Genomic DNA, 23,770 nt, shown 5'->3' with positions numbered 1-23,770 from the left:
CCACAGCCAGCACCTTTTGTTTTATTGCTCTCTAAAATTTTTTCCTGTGGCCACTGCTGCACTTCTTTTTACATCTTTAAAACTAGTATCTCATTTGAAATAGAACAAAGCGTGTGAAATTTTTCTGCATCAAAATCTGACATAAATTCCATGTACACAAAACAGAAGAGCTGCGGATTCAGATACATTTAGCTCTCTCAAAAACTGCTCCAAGGATGAATGATCTAAGACATTGTTAAAAAAAAAGAGGAAAAAAAAAAAAGAAAAAAGGCTCAAAGATTAAAAACTCTGCAATTCGAAAAATGGCAATTTATATAAATCTAAGTTGATACCTACATCAGAGGTTCCTAATCTAGCTGGTACTGTGATTATGTAGACAAATTTAACCAATACTATAACTAGTGTTGTATACCAATACTAGTTGGTAGACTACTCCTAACAGAGGAAGTTTTCAATACTTCCACCAATATTCAGCTCTTGTCTTAAAAGCAAACAAAACTCAGATAGTAAGAACCTCACTAACTATTCAGCAATTTTTCACAGTTCATTTTTTCAAAACAATCATTTGGGATTGCAGCTTTTTCACTTGTCACAATAAAAAATATACAGCAGTAAGAGTAATTTATAACACAATTAGAAAAATCTACAAACAGCTTGAAAAATAATAGTAAACAATTTACACAACTCTAAATCAATATAAATGAAATTCAGTGAAGAGAAAGAAACTTTTAAATTTTTTATTTAAAAATAAGATTCCATAAAAATACAGAACAAAATAATTCTCAGTAGGAGTGAAAAAAATAAACCATAACTTAAATCAATTTTAGAGAATCTCAGAAAAACATTACATTAATGAAAGAAATGAAGATAAATTAAAACAATACATTGCATATCAGCTGAACATACTCTTGCATTTTCAGATTTGATTAAAAGAATACCAGAGTACGCTTTCCGGTTTTGCTATTTTTCAGTCATTCACCTTGTACATTACCATTCAGGCATAACCAGTGTTACACCCCATGATTTTCAACAACTCCAGTAGGAACTTCATTTAGCATTATCTGAAAATAGTCAAGATCAAATTAAGAACAATTGAATAAAACTCAATCACATACCCATGTATGAGCTACAAAATTCAGAGTGCTAGTTTACAAAAAGCAGAACTATTTTTCTGCCTGTTAAAGAGAGAATGACAATTTTCTGTCTGTAGACTACTGTGATATATAGATATCAGTCCTGGGAATGTGCACAGAAATGCCCAGGAATGCACCGAAATTAGGAGTTAAATTTCATATTTTCTAATTTGAAAACCACTGTAAATATAACTTATTCTTACAGTTATACAGTTGATACTTAAATGCCCCTTGTTGCAACAAATGGCTTTAACCACTTTGCTGTAGTCTGGTCAAGACACAAGATGCCACTCGATAATTTCAGCAGAACTGAAATCCTAGGCCTTATGCAGTCCACAGATACAAGTATTTCAATGCCTCCCAAGGTCAAATGCTCAGCCACTGAGAAAGTAGTGCAAAAATCTTTCGAGGAACATTTTCTGAAATATCGTCATCACAGTGACAGGGCCTTTTCTGCTCCTTACACCATCCCATCAAGGAGGCTGGGAGTGCATAAGGAGTTGAGAGGGGACACAGCTGGGACAGCTGACCCCAACTGATTCCAGGGATATTCCATACCACACGGTGTCACACTCAGCAAACAGAGTTGGGAGAAGAAGGAATACACAAATGTTTGGAGTGATGGTGCTTGTCTTCCCCAGTCACTGTCATGTGTGCTGCAGCCCTGCTTTCTCACAGCTGGCTGAACACCAGCCTGACCATGAGAAGCAGCAAATAATTCTTTATTTTGCTTTGCTTGCTTTCATGGCCTTTGTTTTATCTAGCAAACCTATAGATTGTCCTTATCTTGACCTAAGAGTTTCAGATTTTCACTCTTCCAATTCTCCTCCTAATCCTGCCGGGGGAAATGACTGAGTGGCTCAGTGGCGCTTAGTTGCTGACTGGGGTTAAGCGTGACATCTTACTTGGTGTTTTATTAACCATGTATTTATAAACTAATGAATCAAAATAATTATCAGAATATCTGAAGAACAGTTCAGAATATATTTTAAAAGCTATGTGTGTTAACGCGTAGAAAATTTATTCTTAAAATTCCATGTATATGAGACTTCAAGACTCGTAACTCCTCAAGACTGAAAATGATTGTGTACTTGAACTGCTAGACCAGCTGTGTGATAGAATCTCTCCTTTTAAGCAACAGATCAGAGGACAGATTCACAAACGTTATTTAATGCATTATCTTTTATTTTAGACACCAGCATTTCTCAAATGACATCTCAAATTTCTGATTATGAGAAGATAGCAAGTTAACATTCTTTGGTCCTACCAGAAGTTATCTCACTTTGCAAATAAACCAGCTACTTCCACATGTTCTCAGGGAGAAGTTCACTGGTTCTTTAAGTTATCTTTGTGCCTCTCAGGAAATTAAATATTGCCAAGTCAGAAGATAATATTCAATTTTCTCAATAAAGCATGTGTTGTTCTGATATTAAGATTAAATTTAGTAACACTGTAAGATTTTTTTTAATGCATAAAAACAACAAACACTAATCTGTGGGACACCTATTGAGAAAGTAAGAAAATTACAGCCTGAAAAATATTCCAGGCTGGAGCTTTTCAGCTCTGTTCCCAGCCGATAAGCTGGGCCAGCTTAAGGCTAGGGAGAATTTCTCCCAGGGTGATAATTTGGTCTAAATAAAAAGGAATTCATAACAAGATAGAACACCTGTTGTGGTGTGTGAGCAGGCCCTGGGAATAGGGTGTCTTCTCTCTGAACCAATCACCTTTTCTCTACTCTTGGAATTGTGAGTCATGCTATAAAACCAAGTGTGTTTCTGAATAAACTTGTCTCTTTCTTTCTGTCATGAAAGACGACCATGTAGCTGTGCATCTTATTTCTGCCGCATTTAAGGGTTAAAACCCCTTTCCACGGCTACACTAATAAATCTTAAAAATGCTGTTTCTACTAAAATAAGGAATCTTACGGAAGACTTGGAGGGAAAGGAAACAATGGTTTGAAGGATTCGAGAATTTCAAGGTCTGAAGGATATCAAATTGGTTTGTAGAAGTCTGATTTCTCCTGGAAGAACAACCCACTTTGAGAATTAGTTTCAGAAACATGACTTGGAGAAACTAATAACATGATAGAGTCCTTCAGTCAAATTAAGAAAAAATTATTACTTTTTACCATTTTAGAGGCCTCTCATTCAAAGAACAAGGTTTAGTACCTCCTAAAATATCAAGTCCCTCCAAACTTCCCCCTTTGTCCCCCAAATACTTAGAAAAGCGACAGAAATGAACTAGCAGTCTCAATCATGTTGCAAATTTATTCCTAATGCTATGAGTAGGAGACTGAGAAAATGTGGATTTAAAAAGAAATCAAAAATACGGAGATATTTCAGAACAAAACTTTGTGGAACTAGTGCTTTTGCTTGAAGAACAGGCAATATTTTCAGGAACATCACTGGCTAGAAAGTATAACTGATAGCCCAGCCTCCAGGTTTGTCTTTTGGTCATTTAAGTGTTGCCAGAGCAGCAGCGGGCACAGTGGGTGACAGGGGCCATGGGTGGTGTGCGACACAGCCGCGGATCCCGGGGCTGCTCCAGGGACCCCACCATCCCAGGGCTTGGTGCTCCAAGCTCCATTTGGTGAATGCATGGTGGCATTCACCAAAACAGTAATACCGGGAAGCAAAACACACAATGATATACCCCAGAATAAATACACCAAAATTAGTTAAATTCTTGGTTCTCTTTCTGAATAAGGTTCAGAACTGTACAATGTGCTCTGATAACTGATTAGCATTAAAAACTTCGAATTATGTTTGACTCACAGAACATTTAAATATTGTCATGGAAAACGAAATATTATTTCCCTGTATATTCCTAAAATATAGACTAAATAGTGGGGGAGGGAGGGAGGGAAGAAAATTACTTTATTATGTATATCCACATCCCTTTCAATTTCAAACACTGTTCCAGTCTTTTCACCCATTTCCTCAAGCTTCTTTAACTATACTACCGATATGCCAATACCACTTGAAAGAAAGTCTAACCTCACTACAATTGGCACGAGGAAAAATAAAAGGAAAATGGTTGAACATTAGGCTTGAAATTTAAATTAACAAAACATTGCATTTATTTTTAAAAGGACAAGAAAAGTAAAGTTGGATGAAGTGTTAGGCGTTTACAAAAGCTTAAAGTTCAAACGATTTTTAAGATACACTTTTTGGAACTTTCAATTGATCATCAATAATCAATAAAGGGACACCTAACATTGGCAGTAACTGTACTAAGAATTTAAAACTGTCGATCTAAAATTTTTTGTGGACACCAGTAATGAAAAATCTTACCTTTTTTTGAAGTAACTGTTCACAAATAAACTTACTTTCTGCACAATATAAATACATTAAAACCTGAATTTGTGTCTTTTATTGTGTCCTGCTGCATGGCTGCAATTTAAGGTGGATCCTAGTCCTGTTAGACTATGCAACAAACACAGTAAGCAGTATAACTGGAAACACTGAACTGTGAATTTCTCCTAGAAATCCATAGTAGTTTTCACAATCATCTGAAGCGAATAGTTGTATAGATACAGAGCGCTAAAGTAAGTACATAATTTTTCCAGACACAAGAAGACTGAGCTGGTACTTTGGAAATAGGTATCATTTTACCAGATCTGAAAGATGCTTTCTTTGGTTAACCTACTTCCATATTTAAACAAACAACATGCTATCTACACCAACACAGTACCCTATTAAATGTGTTAATAGACTTCACTGTTCATGTTAGTAGCAAATCTATATTTTTGTATAAATATTTTTAATTACTTTTATTTTCAATATACAAACATTTAGACCAATTTCAGCTAATCAGGACTAAAGAAAAGTAATTATAAAATTTTTAACTTTACTGACAATATACTCTTCTTTATGGTACATTATACTAACTAATTACACCTCTATTTCTCAAAAGTAATCATTCTAGTATTTGCACCATGCAACTTCTTTGCTGATTATTGCTGATTTGAATCCTTGGGATTTAGGGAAAACATGCTTTTTACTTGCATAGTTCCCCCGAAATATTTAATCCCCCTCACTGACATAAACAGATGAACACTTTTCACTAACATCATATCTAGGCCAAAAGGTAACTATAAACTGTAAACTGTTCTCTATGTAAACACACACATTTGTGTGCCTTTACAAAACCTCTCCAAGAAAGGTTTAGGAAGTACTCTGCTTCAGCTTTAAATGTTACCTTTTATAGTGCAGTGCTGTAGGATTACTTTTGCATATCATAAATAACTGACAGAAACATGGACTTTTAAACGTATGTAGCAGGAAAAAACCCCACATTATTATTATTATTTTCCAGACAGACCTACTGATAAAAATCCTAAAAGAAAAATTTCAAGGCAGAATAAGACACTTAGTGAGAAATCTAACCAATGCAAACTTCAGTACTTCCTACACAAAAAATAAAAAAGAAAGAAAAAAAAGAAAAAAAAAAAAGAAAAAAAAGTGCCAGCATCAAACTGGATGAAGACTATATTCCAGTTGTTTGCTTTTGGTATTAACCTCAAAGGCAAAAGGAATCTCTTTGGAAAGCTAATTTGAAAGTAAATAAGCCTGAAGTTGATGGTTTAACTTGCATTAATTTCAGGATGGAATCAAGACCATAGCTAAAGGAATGCCCAGGGCACACTGTGATGCCTACAACTGGATTTTAACTGACTTGAAGACTGTCATAGTCCCATTATCATAAAACCTGTAATGTACTTCCAACATGGAGGACCCATCTGCACCCACCATCCATCTGTTTAGACATGATTGGCAAAGTGGTAGGGAACTCGCAGTGGCTGCCTCTGCCTGAAAGGAATAAACCACAGGATCTTCCAGTGAGTGCCAAAAACTTCTGAGAAGGTCTGCTGCCATGGCTTTCGGGGCCTCGATCTAGAGAAGACAGCATTATTAGTGAAAGACAGCATGCCCACAGTGCACTTCAGTCAGCTACAACAATGTAGGCTGGCTGGGGATACAATACTGTACTCTGATGAACTGTGTCCAAGCATCACAAATACAACTTTTATTTCATTACGACACACAGCTGTGACTCAGCTTTGGGGAACAGAAACTATCTGTATCATCAATCAAACAAAGGCACCTTCTGAAGTACAGGAGAACTCAATATTAAAGAAATGTACATCAAAACACTGCAGAAAGTATCTTTTGGTCTGTAGTTATGAAAAGAAAATATAGTTTCACTGGCTTTGGGTAGGAAAAGAAAGGGAACATGAGGCTATTTTGTGTACAACCACTATTAAAAGATTAGAGAAGTGTTGCTAGAGATAGGAAGTACAGAGCATAGTACCATGCAAAATCATCTTAACAAACAGCTACTCCCTTAGCATTTCAGCAATGTAGGAATTTTATAGAACTTACATGTCTTCACAACAGTTTGACATTTTTTCTATACTTGTAGTGTCCTGTTAAAGAAAAAAAAAATACAATGAAAAAGTATTTATTTACATTCCTAATTTTTAAAATCTCATTATGAAAGCAAGTAAATATAGCAGAGAATGAATTATTAATGTACATTGCTTTGACATTAGTTCAGTAGGTTGTATATTACACATATGCCATATTAGATTTAATGTAAGATTACACACATAAATTTTAACTCAGTCTGTTAAATGATTTTTACAAGCATGTTATGAAACTGTACTCCATAGTTCGACTACAATACCAAAGAATGCCAACAAAACCTTACAGCATTATTACAGCTAAAATTAATTCAGATATTACAATTAATGCACAGGACATTTAGAAGCCACGTGTATAAGGTCCACTCTTGCCATACTTTCCACAAGCACTCATTCCAGACTTGGAGTATCCCACTGAGATAACCACAGGGAAAGCTAGTAAAATGCAGTCATTAACAGATGCAATATTTTGAAAAGCAGAAGCTAGTCAGAAGTTTTAAAACCACTAGCTTCATGAGCATTATAAAACTAACAATACAACTGAAAATATACCTCGAGTTTCTACAGTTCCTACAATTAAATACCAAATATAAATACTGTTCTCTAAAAATATAAAAGCTAAATAATGAGCAGAGTGAAGGCTGCAGCTAACAGCAATTTAAATTCATACTTTAATTTTAAAACATGAAGAAAAGTTAACTGATCGGTTTTAGTTTAGGTCACCCCCAAATAAAACATTTAAAATTACCAATAGTACTTTTTTCTCACTTTTCACTATGGATCTCACAAAAAAGCTTCCTTTGTGAGTATCATTTAGGGGGTTTAAATCCACATTTATAGTTCATTACATCCCAAAATCACTTGTGAAGTTCAACACACAGTTAATTGAAATATTCTTCACGATTTCAACTCCTGTGCATTGGTAGTTTGGTATTTCCCTTTACTTTTCATTGATATAGGCAGGCACATAAAACACCTGAAAAATTACAGTAGAATTTGAATAACATCAAGAGCTAATCTCAATTTTCCCAGCAACATAAAGACAAAAGGATTGTGGTTGAATTAGGCTGCAACTTCATCGTCATCTGGAAACACGACCGAGCACTAAAAACCATACTGTGGTCCTTGATTGTTCCTGCATGCAATTCAGTGCAGACATTGCTGGGACTCTGGCCTTACTTTCCTAAAGTTTTAAGGGGGAAGGGCACAATATGAGTGGGAAATAACGTACAGGAAACTGATTCCCTGCTCCACAAGACATGGATGGCCCATGGAAGGCCAATTTTTGTCTTTCTATCCCACTTCCAAGCTCTGAAGAGTTTTGGAACAGGATCCCTTAGCACACACTAAAGAGCAAAAATCTTAATTCTGTCCGTGATCTATCCAGCTGAATTCCAGATGCACTACGGCAAAGGAGAGGAGTCCCCTTTTTTCATGCCAATCCACCAGGATGCACGAGCTCTTGCCCAGTGGTTTGTGTAGAGAAGGCATGCACAGTGAAGGTTACATAAACCATGCTGACCCCATCATTAGGTGGGTTTTAACACCCACTCAGAATCGGGAGAGGAAAGGACTGGACGCAGCAAACTAAATACTGCTTGTTGTTTTGATTCCCACAGATAAACTGCTGCTCCTCTCATGGGCATGTCTTCCTTCTCCTTCCACAAGTGTTGGGAAAGCATTACAAGACACAAGTCATTCTCCTTGTTAGGGCAGGACCTGACTGCTCAGCCAAGGAATACTTTGCTTCCTTGGACTGGCTTTTTGTTCAGCTTTTGTCAGAGAAAACACCATCTTTGTCGACCACAGAAATTCATACATGGATTTTTGAATAAAAAAGAATAAGTGAACAAGAGATTACTTCCATGGCATTTCAGCAAGGTGGTAATAGCATTTGCATGAGATGCTATAACTCCTTTCGTAACTGCAAAAATATCTCAGTTCTAGGAAGTACTCTCTGGCCAACTCAAGGCTGTTTATCAAATAGTACAAAATAACATTGGCATGTTTGAAAGCAATAATGGCCACTGGTCTTTCATGAAAAAAATGACATGCTAGTCCAGACTCTAAATTGACTTGTAGCTATGGAATATTCACGCTACCATTTCAAAAGAGGGGCCGTTAAATCAGCTTTGGGTGCAGATATAACATCACCAAATACCTTAAACATGGCTTTCTCCTATGTTTCTGCACATTGCTTATACATTAATACACTTGTAGTGCTCCCTAAAATACTATTTGAGATTTCTGGGGGCAAAATCACAGGTTGGAAACTGGAATTTGCAGTTCTTTTTAAGTGTAGTCATGGCACATTATCAAGACCTGAAAGGTTCACATCACGATCTGTTCCTCTCAAAACTGTAATCTGTTAAATTAACTGTTAAATTAACTAAGTTAAAGCACCAAACAAGGAACTACCTTTCCTTCCTTCTAATTTTTCCTTTCCCTTCTCCCTTTCTTTACATACATTAAAAAAAAAAAAATTAGAGCCACATTTCAAAAGCTGCAAACTAGCAAAGAAACACTGCTCTGAAGTTTAGCTGCTTAACAAGTGCTACTGAATGAACTTAAGAAACAAAATGCCTCTCATACCTTCCCTCCCCCAACATTGCTGCTAAACAGGCTCATTTGAAATGTACTTTAATTTGAGAGTGCACCAATTTACCTTTTCACATGAAAGTGAAACTTCACAGCACCCCAGGAAAGTCAGTAGCCCCTCTGGAGACACGAGATGAAGGAAAAGGAGAGTACCACAGTTGAGTTTTGACCTGTTATTTAAGGCTTCCTTCTCAGACATGACTTTTTTTTTCCTTTTGGAGACAAAGACCCAGAATAACCACTATTCTTCTGAGTGACAACGTGGTATTCTCACCACATCTCAAAAATGTCTTTCAGCTAGAGTATCATCTCTCTTAATTATGCATTTGATGTATACCAAGGTTTTGCTGCAACATCAGAATTACTGTGTTCAGCCTAAGAGGCTTTAGCTGTCTGCATCTACTATCAGCTTGGATTACTATTAATACAAATAGAACTCTGCTAAGATTTTTTTCCAGACTTATAGCTAATGCTAGTGTTAAAACCTTTTTTGAGCATTGGCACCCATCAAAAAGTTTAAAATAACTTGGTATGAGCAAACGTCATATTTCAATGGAGTCCTAGTAATCTCTAACTTTTAAAATATCTTAAAACTTGAAATTGAATACAAGACAAAATTGACAAACACAATTGATTAAACTAACATGATGGATCACATGGGTGGATTCCCAATGTCATCATCCAGATTGGAAATAAAAATTGTTCCTGCATCTGGTTATTCAGAGATACATACCTAATGATAAGCATCTTAAAGCAACTAGAGAAAAAAAAATCACACCTTACTGAGATAGGAAAAAGAAATTAGAGGAAATAAACACAGGAATAGGAAAAGGGCAAGGTGTTCAGATTCTGCTGAGGGTAGAAAAAATATGGGTTGTTTTCACTTTGAGGCTATACTACAAGTGCATAAGAGCAGTTTGCCTACTCAAAATTAAGTAAGCTACTGCCACAGCTAAGACTGCTGTAAGAGGAAGGAGAAGAATGGAGAGAAAAGAGATGTATGTAAAAGCACCAGCAGAGTTCTGCAAACCAACTTCAGATTCACTTGCAAATGAATGCATCCACGTTAGCTCTAAAGAGAACTGTACCTTTTGCTTCTACTCTTTTATTTAGCATAACGAACTGACAAAAAAAAATTAAGAAGATCACATGCACTGTTTAACAAACTGTCCTATAGGATGGGTTTTATCATGAACTAATTATGAGAAAAGCACATGCAAAGAGTATTTTTCACTTACTGATTCATGTTTTCCAAAGTATAAACTGTAACTTACAGGACTAACTCCAAAGCATGCAGCTAAAATCCCTGGTACAGTTTTTCTTCTGTGTTTGCTTAAAGTGACATGCAATCATTACAGCTCTATTAAATACTCGCAGTCGTATAATATAAGCATTATGCCATGCTTTTAGTATTTTCAAATGTGCAGTATAGATGAATCAGCAGGAAAGTATGATGAAGCAGAAAAAGAGAAAACAAAACTGGTGAGCCTTCCTGGATTTGCAGCCTTTACTTTTATCTGAAAGTTCAAGACAACACATCCTTTATATACACTTTTTTTTCTTCTAACATCCTTTCATGGTGTGCATGCAAGTAACAGGTGAGCAACCCAAGAATATAAAATACTAAGCATAAAAAGAATACATCATATTTGAGAAATTTTCTTTTTTTGGCATTAAATACATGTTGGGTTTACTTTTGCCATTTTTAGCATTCTTTTCTTAATCTATACTTTAGTATTCTTTCCTTAATCTATACTTTTTATATAAGATGGTTAATTTTATCAATTATAATTATGTCAGCCTGAAAATTATTAGTTCTAAGTTTAAACTTCTATATCAGACTTTTGTGCTAAATGAAAAATAAATCTACACTCTGTTACTCCTAGGGAATATTCCTGCACTCCTCTACGCTCTGATTAATTTAGTTAAATAGATTTCCAATTTATTTACAGGATCTCAGATGATGACTCAATGAAAAGAAAACATCTACAATGGAAGCAATACAAGCAGATCTCTTAACTTCAGGCTATTTCAAATCCATGGCATGTTTGGTGCAGATAGCTGCATGACAAGTGACACAACAAAACGTATTATAATTATTGATCCTTATAAATACCTTAAGACAAAAAATATAAGGGAAAAATATTTAAGAAAGCTAGTTGTTGATCTTCTTCACACAGAAGTAATTTTAATGGTCTGATGTCTAAATCTGACGAGCAACATGTAAACCAAATGTAGTCAGCCCCTGGAACAATCAAATATTATTTTTATAGTTATTTATCTTCAAGTGGTAAAAGCTACTACCTTTACTATTAGAAAAAATACATTAGTAAAAGGACTTCCTTTTTGAGTGACGAACCAGTGGTTATTTTGGCATGATAGTCAATGTTATTTTGTACTCCTTGCACAATATAAAATCTGATTACATTTTCTAACTTGCACTTTTTTCTTAAAGTATTTTAAATTATTAATTTCAATAAAAATATTCATATTTACATAAGAACATGCAGTGACCTAAATAAAAGAGATCTTTTGCCACTAGAGTGTCTTATAGGTCTATTTATACCTCTATTTTACATAGCTCATAAAAGAGGGATTTTAAAAAATAAACTAGTATTTTATTTTTATGGTAAATATGTATTTTAAGATGTCAGAATACATTCATTAAAAATGCTATACAAATTTCAAATCTATTTGAAAGAAATAAGGTAAAGATACAAAAGAATTTACACAGTTAACAAAATTGTATTTAAAGAGCAGGATATTACTAATTCCTAGCAATTTAATTTACAGAATTTCATGCAGTCTTCTAATAGGAGATCTGGCTATAGGTGGATTAAAGGTAAGACAGGAAAAGGGGAAGGGATAAGAATAACAAGGAAGAGGAGGACAGATAATGTTAACATTGTTATTTTCTGTGAGTAATTTCCAGTTACTCTTTGGGTTATAGTTTATATATACTTTACTTTTCCTCTGTAATTACTTTATATCTTACACTATATTGTAGCCACATAAAGAATACAATTGCCTGGAAATCCTAATTTCCCCTACCAATCCTAATTTTTAATATGCTAAACTTAATTACAAGGATTAATAGTTCCTTGATTACACTTCTGCCATGTTTGAAAAAACAGGAAAAGCCCTTAGCATTCACTAATCAAAATAGTATTTAATAGATTATCTGATTAAAGATATGATTGCAAATATTTTTAATTACATTATACTTATTATTAAAGACAAGAAGCATTTCAGCAGAACTAGATCACTTGTCACTCTGCATATTAAATCAGCAATGGATCAATACATTAAAATACACAAAGAATTTAAAAGCTCTTGATTTTATTAACAGAATAACTGCAGCTACATTTTCATTATTTTGAAACTCAATCTTTGTAAAACGGTTGAAAAACTAACTCATAATATACACTTGCTAATTTAAGGTGAAAAGGAGGAACAGTGCAACAATAAAAAGCAAGTATCAACATTTTTAAAAGCTTCTAAGGGAAAAATGTATGTGGTAGGCAGCATATTATGCACCAGACCGGCTGTTGAATACTATTTTCCTTTCTATCCTTCCTAAAGAAAATAAAGGGAAATTTCTCTTTTCCACATCCAGAAAGTACTGATGCAACAGGATACTGGCATATCACTGTACACCGTTCAAACAGTTAATTAACAGGAAACCCTGGTAGCATTAATTAAATTAATAAAGTCACTGTCCACTTAGTTTATGATAATACATCCTCTACCTTGCACAAAGGCCACATGGTATCTATTAAATTTATAAAAGCCTATCCATTAAATAGTTCTGCCCCAGAGAAACAAGTTAATTACTGAAAAATTTCCACGAAAAGTTTCTCTCTGAAATACTAGCATAAATCACATTAAATCATATTTAATGGACCATAGTAGAAGAATTAAGAAAATTTCTTTTCTTCCACAGAAATAGTTTGTTAGAACATATGGAAAAATGAAAACACTGTTTAGTGTTTGAGATAAAAACAATCAAAGGTAATCCTTTAAAATTAGGGTTCAGATTAGTCTCTGCAAAGGATGCTGTTTAACTGAAACATCTGGTAGTGTTACGTTGAGAGACAGGCCTTTTTTAACTTTGGAAATGAGATTAGTAGATCAGTTATTTGTAAGTGTCCAAGTAATTTCTAATTATTTTATCTGGGTCACAGATAATCCGCTTTTACAGGGCTCCCACAATGACATCAGAGGATCACTGTTGAACTGATTATCCTGTTACCTTCCACCATCCATGGGAAGACCGGATTTTCCTTTTGTACAGAGAAAGAGAAAGAAGTGGCTGATTGCTTCAGACAGGTGGCAGCCAACAAAATAAAGGACACCACAGATCTTGAGAAGAAGGAAATCTCATATATGCAAAAGGTACCAGTTTTCAAAAAATGGTCAGCACACTGACTACTTCTTAGCAGTATCTGGTGCAATTTAAAAACTCACTAGGTATGAACAAATATCAAAATAATCAGAAAAGCCTTTGTTTAAAAAACAGCATGCCACATCATTTTTTACATGTTCTATAGTAATGCCTTGTAGGTCAAACATAACAAGTGGAAGAATCCTACAGTATAAATAGAAAAACTGAGGTTTATCATCATTTAACTCTTATTGTTTAAGACACAGAGAAGTATTTTTTTAAAACTGAAATGGAATATGAGTGAGAGAAATGTAAAAGCCAAGGCTAGTCTTCTAATAAACACATGAGTATCCTGGCCATTCCACTTTTTAAAAAAAGACTGAATCAAAGCATTCTTTTTAAAAGAGCTCTGTACCTTCAAAAACCATACATCAGTAACAATCTGAGGTTGATAAAAGACACTTTTTTCCCTTGGTGAGTTTATGCCTTTTCCTATGAATAAATGAACAAATAGGCTAGTTATGGGACTTTTTTGAGGAAAATAAACATCTGTTACATAAAAACATGAGAGAAAAATTCTTAAAAAACATATGTCAAAAAATATGCCTTGAGAGAGCAAGCAAGATTCTGGGTACTATTTGATTTAGCTTCCCAATAAATTTTATTATTTCATATAATTACATGAAAAAAAGCAAATGGAAATAAAAAATAGTAACACAGATACATCCTTCTCAATACTTTCTTCCAGCTTAAGTGCAAAATTCTCTTTTTTAGATAAACTTCGGTTTTGTCACTTCAAAACAATGTCATTAATAGGTGCATACACAAGACCGATTGCTTGTATTTTTTTTTTTCAGGAGATTTTAGAACTTTCTGAAATGGACAAAGTGATAATTTACCTATAAATAATACTTCTACTTACAACAAACCACCAACAAACACCCACATCTCTACCTCCATGGTGTTTTAATGAGTCTATACTGGAGCTATCTAGTTATCCTACAGCGATTCAGGCCAAGTACTTGCGAAGTACAAGCAGCTAGAGGAGATCTGAAGTAAAGAGTAACAATTATCTTTAAAATTGTTACTTTCAGTAGGAGAGTAAAAGAGTTGCACCCTTGTGAGGTGCAACTCCCAGACTTCTCTTTTGTACTTTTTTTTGGTTGTTGCTGTTTCACTTAAAAGTTTGTGTCCACTTTTCAAACAATGTAACTTAAAAATCATGCTGCCTGAGAATGTAAGAACACCAGACTTCAGTTAAGGAACATAAATTACCAGTTAAGGAATAAAAAATTCAAAATTTCTCTACAAGAAATAACAGGGAATAGAGGAGTGGTAAAGAAAGAGACAGGCAGGCCTTTAACTTAAATTCATGATCATTTTTGTAATTACCTCTGACGGTGTTTAACCCATGGGTGAAACCAATTTTTCCACCCAGTTCTTTAAAAACTTTAATATTTTAAGTTAGAATACTAATTGTTGATGAGATTTTAAGAGGAATATCTTCTTAAGAGTCCTAGAGTTCCTAAATTAGAATTTTAAATTTCTCCCTATTCCAGAGGCTTATGAATTAGAGAGAAGCTAGATATTTTATTTTCAAAGTATCCAAATAAAACTTCCCCAAGAGTAATGTAAAGTACATCCAGAAGAAGTATCAAAATTCAGGATGATAACAAAATTAGAGGCAAATAAAGCTCGGGGAAAGCAACTGGAGAAGGAGGATGAAAAGAGCCACGTGCCCCTTCTGATAGAAGTGTGTTTCACATATGCTAGTTTCTAGGGAGAAAGCACTAATCCTGTACACAGAGGCCATCTCAGCTGCTCCCCTCTTCATCGGAACAATTCATGTCAAAAGTTCCTCTAAGGACAGTTTTTGCCAACCAGCTGTTCTCCTCTCATTGTAGGAAGTCACCTCCTTTGCTCTTTGGCTTCCTGGACCTCCAAATGAGTTATGAATAGCCTTGTGCTAATGATATCATAACAGTGATATCACAGTGGTGGCAAATGCACTCAGAGAAATTACTATGTGGTAAGTTACTTTGTCTATTAATCACCTTATCAAGCACTACAGCCTCAAGAACATTGTCCCTGTAAGAGACAAATTTCAGTCTATAACTTACAAAGTTTTCATTTTTACTAGAGACCACATTTTTTTCCAAGCACCTTGAAGCACATGAAGCAGGGTAGCAGCAGAATACACACATATGCAGAATACATGCATATTTTTCTTAAAGACTTTTTAAAAATTGATCTACTGATATAACCAAGGAGAGTTGCGCAATGACAGGCACACATCAGACAACCGTGCAACAAACCTGAATTTTGCAAAGTGCCAGCACACATGGCAGAATACTTCATCTGCACTTCATAATGTGCTGCTTTGCTTTTCTGTTTTTAACTACTGCCCCGTTCCAGAAAAACACGATGGAGGACATCAGATATATTCTTTCCATAATGCATTCAGCCACACATTTTACGATTTCTGAAAAAATATATCAAAGAGGAGAAAATGCCAATCCTATGAAAACCTATGAAAAATTTCTGCTCATTCTTACAGCTTGTCAATCTAGCACTTAGGTCAATTCTAGTAGAGTGCAATTCTGCTTCTAGAAATGTACACAAAGATCACATGTGCAAATTTATTCTGCACGTTAAACTTTATCTATCTTGGTGCTGTGGCAAGAGGATAAACCTCTGTAAATAAAAATATAAACCAAGAATATGGAATTTTTTAAATAAGCAGGTCCAATATTCCTCAAACAAATGGGCCTCAGCTTTATATTACTAAGATGAAACAAAAGCTATTGGCTTAATTTCTGGAAAATTATGTAATGATGGTCAGGCAAATTTACCTTATGGAGAATCAGGATGTCTTGTTACAAAAGGGTTAAAGTTTGAAAAATCTTAGATTTATCTTTCTTTCCAAAAATTTTTGCAGCACAGATAAAAAGTAATGTTAAACACTAACGAACCTCAACCTGCTGGACTCATTCAGCAACAGTTTGCACCCACTAAAGTTTAGACCACAGAGCTGCAATGTTTATTGTCTCTACTACTTAAAAACAGCTTTTTTTTCCAGGAGCTGTGGAATTAATCGTGGTATATGTTAAACTGCAAGAAGAGGCACAAGAGCATGAACTACAAAAATGTGTATTACCATATAAGCACAAGAGCTGCTTTGCCTCTTTCAAAAGGCCCATGCTTTTGTCCCTTGCACACATCTCTAGGCAGCTTCAGGAATCACTGAAATTAATGCTTTCATGAATAGCTATGGAGCAATTCACATGACATGAAAGCTTTAACTGTGCATATCTGTGGCTCCAAGCATCTTAAGTTTCTTTCAAGGTCCTTGTCTGCACTATCATACTTTAATGATTGTGTTCTGCTATTAAGTTTAGATCTATACCTTATACTAATTTCACCACTAATTCTGTTTTTAATATAGAGCTCATTTCAGATACAATTTCCCTAATTTACACAGGAAGGCTAGATGCTGAACGGTAACTCCAGCACAGTACACAGTGGATACATCACTGCTTCTTACTGTTCATGGCTCATTGCTCCTACAGGGCTTGAATGTCTTGCACACTCAATGTGCTCAGCTCATGGTTGGGCATACCAGTTTCATTGTTTCCCTACTTTACCACCACAGGCATGCATTCTGGGAGCCTGCAGAGAAACTAGTAACTCACATGCTGTCCTCTCCTCTTCTGCCTTTTCCAGTTGCTAACCAAAGCTGTCAGTGCTTATGCAGGAAGCAAGCCTCCACACTATAATGCTGGCAATCAAAAATCATTTGCACAGTTTCTGACATCACTTTTAGACTAAGCATAACTAGACCAAACAGACTTGCTTTGTTTATTTGAAGTCTGACTGGTTGTTGCCAAGCAGATTTCCTCAAAACGACTGTATTGTTCATTCTTGCTAATTCTGTATTTACAAAGAAAGGAATGAAAAAGGAGAAGACAATTGTGCTGCTGGTATGAAATGCTCTGAGTGGGGGATGGACTACACGACCTACATTCTTCAGTGAGTCAATGCAACAGCATCCACATGGTGTGAATGAATTAATGGACATATACCAGTAATGGATTTCTACTTCTACAACAATCTCATCAAGCCTAAAAACTTGTCCGTGTGACAATAGCCCCTTTGCTATTGGGGGGAACAGGTAAGGTGCAGTGAGAGGCCTTAATGAATATCTGTTCTTTTCAGCATCTGCCTCTCACAGACCATCCACATCCACAATTACTGTAGCATGCTTGTTTCACATTTAGGCAATGACAACAGAAAAGAGGGTCCAGGCAGACTGCAGCTCAGTCATTATGATTTCAGCAGAAAAATGGACTTAAAAATGCTATTACCCCACACCTGTCCCAGTGTAGCTGCCAGCTCTGTAAGCGAATAGGATGTACTTCACAGTATACTATACAATTGACACAGAAAGAAAAGAATTTACAGCAGCTTATAAATATAGTGCAGTGGTGGCAGCAGCCTGGAAGTGTTAAGGCTCAGGACAGCAAAGTTACAACTGGGCATTCGTGCCTGTTGCAGTGGCAGTGCAGCTGGTATCCTGCTCGGAACAGAAACAGCCCAGGTTTCAGGTATATCTGACAGACATAGGTTCAGTCTAAGAGGTCTTATTTCATATCCAGTAATAGTATCTGAATGGATGTTGATGATCACTGTTAAAATTTAGTCCAGCTTCTGGCAGCATACAGAACAGAATGATAAACTTAGGGTCTGCTCCTTGTTTTCTTTCTATAACCAATCTGGTTTAGTGCAGCACTATATATATCCCCATTTTACAGAAACTGAAAAGACATTCATATTTCAGTATCTAAACAATTAGGCTCACTAAGTTTCTGTCTCTGTCTCACCTGTTACTGGTGAGCAGAATTCACTACTTCAGCTAGACAGCCACCATAGTGGTGGTCTAGAAAAACATCTCAGCTCTAGATGATGCAGACATAAAGATAACATTTAAAGGGAAGAGAAAATCTGTCAGCAAGACCCTGGAACAGAAATCAGGCACACAGTAAAGGTGCACAAAGGTAAATCTGTTGACCTGGGGGATGAGAGTAAGTACAGAATGCATTATGGCAGAGTAGCTGGAGAATGGTAATAATAACTACCATGACATGAAAAGCAAAAGGTAGTAAATATGTAAAGGTAATACTGTAAAACCAAAAAGCACTACTATTTCTTTATCTAACATAATTAAAAACTACACTATAATCTTTTTTCCTTTATTCCATACAAATGAATTACGCAATACAGTTGAGAGGTTTTCTATTATCTACCTACAAAAGTTAATACTGTGCAAACACTCATAATTCCAAAATGAAATCTAAGGCAGATCTCCAACAGTTGTAGCCACAAAGATGTTGCTGTCTTGTACATTACTGTCTTTTAAAAAAAGTTCAGCAGGCAAGATCATAGACTCTTTCAACATGTACATACCAAAAAATATACCCTCTCTCTTGTGTAGAACAATATTTTAATCATTTGTATGGATTTTCAAGATAATTTTAAAGAATTTGCTAGCAGCTATTAACTTCTAATGTACAGAACAAGATGTTATGTCAAAAAAAGCTTGTTTCTTGCACATATTTATTATGCTACCAAATTCATTTAACTGGAAATTTTTTCCATGCAAAGGGTTTTTTTTCTGTGTATCTAAATGCAGAATACACATCTGGACTGTAAACTGTACATTATTACATTCCACAGTTTAGCAAATTAAAAAAAAAAAAAAAAAAGGTAAATTTATGAAAATACTTAACAAAGATGCCATGTTCTCAGAATTTGATTTATCAGTTAGCCTCAATATCACATAATTTTGACCAGGACACACAAGAGTTTAAAATAAAAACAAAAATCAACTACATACCCTGTACACTGAGCAATTCCAGGACAAGGTATGAGTTTATTTAACTAATACAAATCAGGAAACTGACTTGATGGTGGAATTATTAGACACCTGTTTGCTACAGAGCTCCTTAGATTTCACTGGTGTCAAGAGGCTTGACAGACCACGTATCAAACAAGTGCCTCATAGTGTAAGTATTTTTCTAGTCTTCCCTGCAATGCAGTATGCTTTTCTGATTTGACTAATTGTACTGAAAATAAAACTAATATATACTTCTGAAATTAGATACTTACAGTGAAAATACCCATTAGCTGAGTGTAAAAGAGTCGACTTATTCCACCTAATATTATCAGACCCATGAAGGCAGATATTCTTAGGAGAGCAAGTTCATGTCTAAATACAAACATATCCTAGAAAAAGACAGAAAGAAGAGAGAGACTTTAGCAGTTACAAATTAAAGTCTTTGAACCAAATGGAAATACTAGATAAGAGTTGTGAGAGGTGTTCTCAAAGCTTTAAAGCTGAAGGTAAATAATGCATTTTGAGCTACATTGCACATCATTGATATATTTATGTTTTAAAAGCAGAAAGCAATAATCTTTTCTTTATACACGTTAACAGTTGAGTGTTTATTTTGCCAAACTGTTAAAAAACTCTTTCAAGTTGTTAAGGTTTTGGGAATAGAACAATCTCAAATGGGATATTTCTGAATCTTCCATCTCAAACTGTGACAGATTACTACACACAAACTATATAATACAGGAAAACTACTCTGTTAAACAGTCTGATTTATTAAGACTCTTATACCTCAGCTACCAGGCCCAGCACACTTCCTTTTTACATCACCTCTTCGGAAAGAAAATAAACAACATTCCAAGACTGACACTTGATGATTATACCTACAAAGTCCAAGTATCTGTACTGGATTGTTCTCACTGTAGTGCTGTCTACTATCTAACATAAATTTATCTATAACTTAAATTTTGGCGCTGAGTGGATTACTGCCACTTTGGATAAGGGTGAACAGTACAGATGCTTCAGTGTAACAGGAATATGGACGTATTTGATCAGCTGCATTGGAAAGTCTGCTCTCATCCAGCAGAAAATATGAAAAGTATTACAGAGTGTTATGTAATGTCTTCAAAGGATAGAGCACCTTATTTTTTACTACAGGAGAACATCTTTACATGGCAGTTACATTAGGTGAACTGTGAGTTCAGACCTCATTCTCCTATTTTTAAGTTACAATTACGTTCTCAAGGATGTCTTTTGAATATACACATCTGTTTTTCCAGTTAAAAAAGCTAGATCATAGCAGGAAAGCATAAAAACCTTTCAAGTAAACCTGAAATTACAACCAGAATATAGAAGAGAACGGAATGAAAAAAACAAAACAAAATGAAACAAAAAACAAAAAAATACCCCAACCAACCACTAACAAAACAACAACAACAAAAAAAACCCCCACAACACTGCTTTATGTTCAACCACTAGAACTTGAGGAAGAGGGATAATGTGCTCTAATTCAACAGAGAATAGTTAAAGCAAATTATGTTAAGCAAAAAAAATACCTGATTCTTGTAATTTCCATGAAAGTTCAAAATATAAACCCGGGAAAAGAAGTTTAAACTGCCTACTAAAGCTGTGAAGAAAATCAACAATCCCAACAGTCTTTTCTGAATTATTGTAACAGTGCCCTCTCCCCTCCCTTATTAATAATACTGGCTTTTCTTGCGGCTGTAGAAAATATATTAATTTCCATTTCTTTTAACTCTTCTTACTCATTTAATGAGCTAATTCAAAGATAAATCAATTCAAAAGCAGTCATACCATTCTTAATTTCCCTTTCTATTAGCTCATGAAAGCTTTAAAGAAAAGCAAGATAAGAAACAACTTCTACTATTTGTAAAATACTACTTCTTCATATCTTCATTGGTACATTTTATTATATTAGAAATGTTTTGATGTATTCAACTTCACAGAAAACAGTAAAATGTAAGAGAAAAGTGCCAATAGCAAAGTTACATTCTGAATCTAGTATGACACTCCCCCATTAACACCCCCTGAAACTTTAATTTAGAAGAGTTCCTTCTCTTGAACATCGTTTTCAGCATAAAAAAATACATCACCAAACACATGACAGAAGAAAATCCTAGCATACAGAACAGAAGTTGCAGTTTCATCTGACTCTTTTAACCCACGTTAAACTAGAGGTACAAAAAAGGATATACCTTTCACGCTAAAGGTCACATAATCATAGAATCACAGAATGGTCTGCATTGCAAAGGATCGTAAAGATCATTTAGTCCCAACTCGCCTGCTGTGGAAGGGATATCTTTCACTATAGCTGGTTGTTCAGACGTCCAGCAAATCTGGCCTTAAACATTTCCAGGGATAGGGCATCCATAAATTCTCTAGGCAACTTCTTCCAGTGCCTCTTTAGCCTCTGAGTAAAGAACTTCTTCTTAATATGTAATCTCAACCTACTGTCAGTTGGAGGCCATACCCCCTTGTCCTGCCACTGCATGCTCCTGTAAATAGAAGCTCTCTATCTTTCTTATGGGATCTCTTCATGTAACAGAAGCCTTCTCTTTTCCAGGATGAACAAACCCAAATCACAGAATCACAGAATGATTAGGGTTGAAAGGGACCTCTGGAGATCATCCAGTCCAAGCCCCCTGACAAAGCAGGGTCACCTACAGCAGGTGACATAACAATGCATCCAGGTGGATTTTGAGTGTCTCCAGAGAACCTCCCCAGGCAGCTGTTCCAGTGTTTTGCCACCATCAGTGTAAACAAGTTCTGCCTCATGTTGCACTAGAATGTCTTCTGCTTTAGTTAACTGCACCTCAGCCAGTTGCTGGGCATCACTGAAAAGAGTCTGGCACCATCCTGCTGACACCCACCTTTGAGATATTTCTATGTATTGATGAGATCCCCTCTCAGTCTTCTCTTCTCCAGACCAAACAGATCCAGCTCCCACAGTCTCTTCTCATAAGAGAAAAGCTCCAGACCCCTGATCATCCTTGTGGCTCTCCACTGGACCCTCTCCACTAGCTCCTTGTCTGTCTTGTGCTGAGGAGCCCAGAACTGGACACAGCACTCCAGGTGTGGCCTCACTAGGGCTGAGTAGAGGGGCAGGATCACCTCCCTGCACCTGCTGGCCACACTCTTCCCAGTGCACCCCAGGACACTGCTGGCCCTCCTGGCCACAGGGGCACTGACAGCTCACAGAGAACTCATGATCCAGCAGGAGCCCCAGGTCCTTCTCCACAGAGCTGCTCTGCAGAAGGTCAGCCCCAGCCTGTGCTGGCACTTGGGGCTGCTCCTCCCCAGGTGCAGGACCCAGCAGTTTCCCTTGTTGAGCCTCACTGGGTTTCTCTCTGCCCAACCCCCAAGTTGACCCAGGTTCCATGGAATGACAGCAGGGCTTCCTGGATCAGCCACTGCTCCCAGTTTCGTGCCATCAGCAAACTTGCTAAAGGTGCATTTGATCCCTTCCTCCAGGTCATTGATAAACAAGTTGAATAAGACTGGTCCCAGTATTGATCCCTTGGGAATATCACTGACTGCAGGCCTCCTGGTCCACTGATCATGACTCCCTGAGCTCTGCCTTCAGCCAGTTCGTGATCCACCTCACCGTCCATTCCTCTAACCCACATTTCCTGAGCTTTACCTATGAGGATGTTATTGGAGCCGGTGTCAAAACCCTTGCTGAAGCTCAGGTAGACAACATTCACTGCTCTCTCCTCGTCGACCCATCCTGCCATGCCATCACAGAAGGCCATCAAATTGGTCAAACATGATTTGCCTTTGGCAAAGTCCATCCTGACTACTCCTGATGACCTTCATTTCTTTTATATGCTTGGTCCTGGCCTCCAGAGTGATCATGTTTCCAAGGGATGATGGTGAGGCTGACTGTCCAGTAGTTTCCCAGGTCTTCCTTGTTGCCCTTTTTGAAGATGGGAGTGACACTGGTTTTCCTCCAGTCATCACCCCTTCTCCACTATTTTTCAAAGATGCAGAATGGGCTTAGCAACAACAGGGTTGGGCAGAGAGAAACCCAGCTCCCTCAGCACCCGTGTGTGCATCCCATCAGGGCCCATGGATTTACAGTTTTGTTTGCCTCGCCAAAGGATCTCTAACCAAACTCTCAGTGGCCAAGGCCAAGTCGTCTTTTCTCCAGCCTTCCTCTCTTGCAGCCAGGGTCTGGGATTCCTGAAGGATGGCCTCAGCAGCAAAATCTGAGGCAAAGAAGGAATTCACTCTGCCCTCTCTGTTTCATATGTTACCAGGTTACCCATCTGATTTCAGCAGCATCCCACATTTTCCCTACTCTTTCTTTTGCTGCTGATGCA

General features: G+C 36.4%; 1 protein-coding gene across 3 annotated transcripts in view; it reads right to left on the bottom strand.

The window, feature by feature from the left end:
• Positions 1-723: 723 nt before the first annotated feature.
• Positions 724-23,770, bottom strand: part of ZDHHC21 (zDHHC palmitoyltransferase 21) — a 39,805-nt gene continuing 16,758 nt past the window's right edge. For all 3 annotated transcript variants that reach the window (XM_014874028.2, XM_088156111.1, XM_088156110.1), the window contains exons 7-9: positions 19,706-19,822; positions 6,518-6,561; positions 724-6,028 (exon numbers count right to left, since the gene is read on the bottom strand). In XM_014874028.2, coding sequence (XP_014729514.1) covers positions 5,896-6,028; positions 6,518-6,561; positions 19,706-19,822 — 294 coding nt within the window. In that variant the 3' untranslated portion in view covers positions 724-5,895. The remainder of the gene's footprint in view (positions 6,029-6,517; positions 6,562-19,705; positions 19,823-23,770) is intronic.

Source organism: Sturnus vulgaris, chromosome Z (assembly GCF_052056855.1).
Source record: "Sturnus vulgaris isolate bStuVul1 chromosome Z, bStuVul1.hap1, whole genome shotgun sequence".
In the NCBI taxonomy this organism is placed as follows: domain Eukaryota; kingdom Metazoa; phylum Chordata; class Aves; order Passeriformes; family Sturnidae; genus Sturnus; species Sturnus vulgaris.
This window is presented reverse-complemented; position numbering and strand designations above follow the sequence as displayed.